Source organism: Thunnus albacares, chromosome 3, assembly GCF_914725855.1.
Source record: "Thunnus albacares chromosome 3, fThuAlb1.1, whole genome shotgun sequence".
NCBI classification, from domain to species: domain Eukaryota; kingdom Metazoa; phylum Chordata; class Actinopteri; order Scombriformes; family Scombridae; genus Thunnus; species Thunnus albacares.
The window spans coordinates 6,920,381-6,926,575 of record NC_058108.1 but is presented as its reverse complement, the minus strand read 5'-3'; the positions used below and the strand labels follow the sequence as shown (position 1 = coordinate 6,926,575).

General features: G+C 37.4%; 1 protein-coding gene across 1 annotated transcript in view; it reads left to right on the top strand.

The window, feature by feature from the left end:
* Positions 1 to 6,195, top strand: part of LOC122978938 (complement C3-like) — a 34,817-nt gene continuing 28,622 nt past the window's right edge. The window contains exons 1-7 of the mRNA XM_044346033.1: positions 1 to 126; positions 594 to 789; positions 990 to 1,152; positions 1,731 to 1,825; positions 2,200 to 2,288; positions 3,579 to 3,661; positions 3,756 to 3,852. Of these exons, the coding sequence (XP_044201968.1) occupies positions 50 to 126; positions 594 to 789; positions 990 to 1,152; positions 1,731 to 1,825; positions 2,200 to 2,288; positions 3,579 to 3,661; positions 3,756 to 3,852 (800 nt within the window). The 5' untranslated portion in view covers positions 1 to 49. The remainder of the gene's footprint in view (positions 127 to 593; positions 790 to 989; positions 1,153 to 1,730; positions 1,826 to 2,199; positions 2,289 to 3,578; positions 3,662 to 3,755; positions 3,853 to 6,195) is intronic.

Here is a 6,195-nt window from a genome sequence, read left to right as displayed (position 1 = left end):
TGCTGCAGCTAGAGTCTTCATTGACAGCAGATCAGGATCGGGTAGGAGGATGTGTAGAACTCCACTGTGGCTGCTGGCCTCTCTGGCCTTTGCCTCCCTGTCTTCTCTGGCTGATGGAGCTCCATTGTAAGTAGACCTGGCTTACCTTCATACACTCTTCCTGAGATTTGATTAACACAGAGAATACATAAAAATACAAAATATGCGGTTTGTTTACTCAGCTTCCTGATATTCAAATTGTTGTGGTGAAACTGTAAGGAGCACAACAACAAGATCAGTGGTTCTCTACATTTATAATTTATTTAAAAAGTGTATGGATACGAAGGACGTATTGTGCATGTATTGGTTTAACACAGTTCTAATTTCACTTGTGTCTTACAAAATGGTGAGTGGACCAGTTTACAGTTTCATAAGTCAAGGTAATGTGGTCTTTCAAATGATGCCAGCAAGTTGGCCCAGATTTGTTCTGAGGGGGGAGTTATAGTGCCTTACAATTAAAAAGACCATGTTTGTCAGTAAGTCAGTGCATCCTGAGCAGCGGTGTGATTCAGTGCAGTGATACTGTCTCTCTCTCTGTCCCCACTGCTCTGCAGACAAGTGATGGCTGCCCCCAACTTGTTGCGGGTAGGAACAGCAGAAAACATCTTTGTGGGGTGTCAAGATTGCACCGGAGGTGACATCAGGGTCGATATCAAAGTGATGACCTTTCCAACCAAAAGCAAAAGGCTGGCAACCACATCTGTGACCCTTAGTGAAACAAGCGGCTTCCAGAGTTTCGGACAAATTACGGTAAAATAAATACTGAATGTGCTGCATACAGTATGTTACTCTTACACAATATTTGACTTTTCGTATTTTGCCTGCATTCATCACCTAATTTGTAGAAATAATTTTCTCTATTAAGACCACAAACAATAGATTTAGCATTTATAAAAGCTCATGACATATCAATTCTGCTCCTCACATAATGTTTATGTCTCTGGTTTCAGATCCCTGTTGAGACCTTCAGTAAGGATCCTAACATGAAGCAGTATGTGTACCTGCAAGCTCAGTTTCCTGAAAATCTGCTGGAGAAAATCGTCTTAGTCTCCTTCCAGTCTGGCTACATCTTCATCCAGACCGACAAGACCCTCTACACCCCCAACAGCGAAGGTAAGTTTGCATCACTGCTGAGAAATACAACGTCTACCCTTGTGAAAATATCTGTTGGTATGCTAAGGTATCTCCCTAGAAAATATATCACCCAATCTATGTCAGAAGGTAAAATGTATTAAGCTGCTGCAAAATTGAACAATAAGCATTATGAACTACTTCTTTAGTGTTCATAAAGGACATTTTGAAAGCATTTATTCTTTACTGGTGTTGATAATGTACAATATCGATATCAAAAATCAAGGATAGACTTTTAAAGATGAACTATCATTTTTAAGGAGGTCTTTAAAGCAAGAGATAAATACACATTAACAATGAAAAAAGAAAAAAACACATGAAAAATATTTAATAAATAGAAAATACAAACACCTGCCAGAAAGCAAAAACTCCCCCTCATACTCCCTTCCTAAAAATCCTCATCATATCTGAGAGCATCACAGTTTGACTAGCACATCTCTCATTTTTCAAGAGTGACTGCATGATAAACTACAATAAAATGAACTCTTCTTGTCACATAAGTGGAATAATAAAGTGAAAACTCAAAATAGATACACCATGACCTCTTCTCTGTCTCTCAGTTCATTACAGGATGTTTGCAGTGACACCCCGTATGGAGCCAGTAGAGAGAGATGGCAAAAACCAATCTGCTCCCTCTATTGATATTGAGTTTGTGGTAATGTATTTTATCTTTGATTAGCACAGAATTCAATGAAATATTGTAATGAGCTGTCACTGTTCAACTGTAGGTGAGATCATTTTCATACTTTCCACTTTGTGTCTGCATGCTTCTTAAACACCTGAATGACCTTTGTATTCCTTTGTTTCATCTCTTCTGACACACGTCCCACCCATAAAAATAAATGTCTCCCTCTAGTGATTGTGTTGCAAGTAGACAAAAAAAAAAGAAATGTTTAAGACAGTGTCTAAGGACTGATCAGGCTTATGGACAGGAAACAAAGGACTTGTTGAAAATATAGAATGATTTTAATAAATGTGTAAACTGACAAGGCTCATTTTTAATGATTGTTCAATTTTGCATATTTTTAGACCCCTGACGGCATCATTATGCCACTTGATCCAGTTTCTCTGGAATCAGGCATCCACTCTGGAAATTTAAAACTGGGTGAAATTGTCAGGTGTGTATTTTATTTTACTTTAATTGCATTACTGTACATTCTGTTGTGGTTGTTTGGTGTTAGTGGGGAATTTAACATTTTTAACATGTAATAATTCGGACTGGAAACAGGGTGAAACAGCTAACCTGGCTTGCGTTAAAGGCTGATTTATGGTAGGTTGCTCGACACTTTGGATAAGTGTCACTCAACAGAAATTAAATAGTCGCTATGAATTAAAACGCTGTGTGACGTTTTCAATTTATGCTTTGGCGAAAGGTTTCAGTTGTCTCCATGGTAACCAGACACTGTCCTCCAGCCAGCTTGGTATATCATCCCGACCAGAACTAATTAAACAAGGATGTTACAAGTTATCTTAAGTTACAAACCAAAATATCAATAATGAAGTTCAGTGAAAACTACAATCTCCATGGCGACGTTAGCACCACTACCCAATAACATTTTGCAACAAAATATGACGGTGTCCATGACATAACAAAATTCTCTAGGTGTATGACATGAAAGGAAAGCATTGAGCGACAAAATACATAATTTCTGTCAACCAACACTTATCAGAAGTGTTGAGCAACCTACCATAAAACAGTATTAAGTCTGTAAGCAACAAGTTATCAGTTGCCAGGCAACCAGCGCAGACTCCAGGAAGTTAGCAGGTGGAACCAAGAAATGCTCTGGCCCAATGGTCAACCCCCTGGCAAATCATTGTTTTTACACGTAGGTAATTGTACGAACTAGACACATGAGATATAATATGTTAATTAGTGAGCTAGTGAGCAGGTGAATTTTGTTACCTGCGGACTGAGCCAGGCTAGTTGTTTCCCCTTGTTTCCAGTCTTTTAAACAAAGCTAACCAGCTGCTGGCTTTAACTTTATATTTAGTGTACAGATATGAGAGTGGTAAAGTATCAATCTTCTCATGTAACTCTCCATCAGAAGGCAATTATGTTTGTTTCCCAAAACTATTCCTTTTAATTGTATGGTAATTTATCATATCCAGCCAATTTCAATCTGAATATTAATTTTAAATGAATCATAGTACAGTTAATTATATTAGATAATCAGTCTAAACTGGGGTAAAATAAAGGTACCTTTCTAACTATTGTGTAGTTTGTCAGCCAACCTGAATGTAGGACACTAAAAGTGTGTTGCAGCAGCTCATTTGTCAATATCTCAACTTGTATAAGACATAAATAACTTGAGTCTGAAGTCTGGACTCTAATGTTATGAATATTTTACTCTTTTGCTTGATTATTGAAGTATTTGTCCTTGTGTCCTTGTGTGTGTGTGTGTGTGTAGTCCTGGACTGTGGAAAGTGGTTACCAGGTTCCACAGCAACACACAGCAGAGCTTCTCTACAGAGTTTGAAGTCAAAGAATACGGTGAGTCCTTCTTTACTTGGACTGTCATTTAAAAACCTATACAATTTACTCTTTACCCGATTATACATCCAATAAAATGTTTTCAATTTTTCAGTGCTGCCCAGTTTTGAGGTTAAACTGACGATTCCGGAATCCTTTGACCCCTTCTTCTATGTGGACAGCGAAGACTTCACTGTCGACATTAAAGCTACGTAGGTGCAAGTTTTTGTTTTGTGGATTTGTATTGTATTGTATTTATTTATCGGGACAGTGTACAGTTTTTAACATAAATGATGCACTGCACCAGAGTTAACTCAAAGCTAATTTACATCTGTAGTCCCCCACAATCAAAACATACAACAGCACAACAACAAACAGTACAAAGCAGAAAACACACAGAACACATTATACAAAATACAAAGCTATACACAATAGCACATCACATACACCCACAATATCAACCAGAAATCAATAATGCAAGCATGTCAAACCAAAAGCAAGATTATTTGAGAAGACCATGAGATCAAATCCAGACTCAGTGGCCACAGAGCTGAGCAGCCTTCAGCAGATTCTTCAACCTGGTTCTGAATGCACTGATTGAACTGCAGCTCACTAGATCGTCAGGTAGGGCATTCCACTGAGTTGTGGCTTTCACAGAGAAAGCTGACTGTCCAAATGCAGTGTGACGAAATGGTTTGGTACAATCTTGTATAGAGGATATTCTGGAGGATCTCACAGAATTTACTGAGCAAGTGTACAGAAAGTCACATGGTGGAGGAGGGGCCAAACCATTTAAAATTTTGAATACTAGGCACAAATTTGAGAATAATCTAAAATTCTCAAAGCTCAGTAACCTACAGTGATGGAAATGCATTGGCTTTTTGTCCAGAGTTTTTAGAGTTTGTTTGTATAAGGACTCAAGAGGTTTTATGGTTGTTTCTCCAGCTTGCCCCCAACATGTGATGCAATAAGACATATGGGAAAGAATCATAGCATGCATAAATATCTTGGCTGCATCCAAAGAGAGACAGTTTCTAATATGTCTAAAATTTGCTAAGTTGTATTTTATGGTTTTAACTGTTTTTTTTAACATGTTTCTTGAAGTTCAAATTTGGATCCAGTGTCACGCCAAGGTATTTAAAATCAGTAACTATGTCAATCTTTTCACCTTTGATAAGAATATCAGCATTAGGAGGTTATACCATGGTTTTAGAGAAAAACATGCCTTTTGTCTTGTTTACATTTAGACTCATTTAGACTTTCCAATGCAAATGTTAGCTTAGCAGCAGCTAATGCAGCTGCTTTTGCATGTGTGTACACAATTGTGTCATCTGCACACATTTGTAGTTCTACATCATGACACTGTTGAGGGAGATCATTAATATATAGGCTAAATAATAAGGGACCTAACACGGACCTTTGTGGAACACCCATTGTGCACTTCATGTTACTGGACAGTGCGTTCCAAACTTTAACACATTGTATCGTATTAGATAAATATGAAGACATCTGTGTCAGTGCTCTAGATGAGAAGTTAAATTTAGAGAGTTTCGATATTAAAACGTCATGATTGACTGTGTCAAATGCTTTACGCACCACCTACTCCTTCTATGTCTTGATTTAATTTGCCCAATTAAGTGCAAAGTTTGTGCAAACTTTCAGTGGAATGATTTGCTCTAAAGCCAAATTGCATGCAATGTGGACCAAAATTGCTTGTATTAAGAAATGTTGTCAGTTGTTTAATGACAACTTTCTCAGCAACCTTTGAGAGTACTGGTAGTATACTTATTGGTCTATAGTTACTGGCTTCAAGGCAATGTCCAGATTTAAAAATAGGTGTGACACTGGCACATTTCCAGTCATCAGGAAAGAAGCTGTGTTTAAAAGACAAGTTAATTAAATGAGCAATAGGGGGAATTAAAATATCTTTGCGTGATTTAACAAACATTGTGTCAAATTGGAAAGCATCTCTACTTTTGGAGCTTTTTAAGGAGCTGATGATTTTGTTAACTTGTAACTCAGACTCTACCAGCTTGAAAACCTGGCCTGTAGCATCTATAGGAGCAATATCCAGTTTCCTTTTCGTACATTTTTTTCCCTAACTCATATACAAATTCAAGAAAAGAGAGGACAGAAGCAACAACAAGATGGTCTTCAATTAACTTTTCCTGTACTTTGAGTTTAAAATCTAAAAATTTTGTGTCTCTCCTTGTGAGATTATCAATGTTTTTCCAGATCGATGTACTGTTGTCTTTTGCCTCATTCAAAATATTGAGATAAAAACGAGATTTAGCTTCTCTTAGCTCTTGGATAACTTTGTTCCTTAAACCCTTTTGGAAATGTGCTTGTTTAGCATGTGGCTAAAACACAACCAAAACTACATCAGTTCAAATATGCCTCAAGAAAGTGTTTTTGATCCTTGTCTATGATGAGTCACATTTGAATAACAATAAGTAGGACATGCTTTATGCCAGAACTATGTATATCTCCACATACCTTCTACATCTTGTCAAGCACACCTGTATAAAATTACAGACCTCTAGGCCTAACCTTAT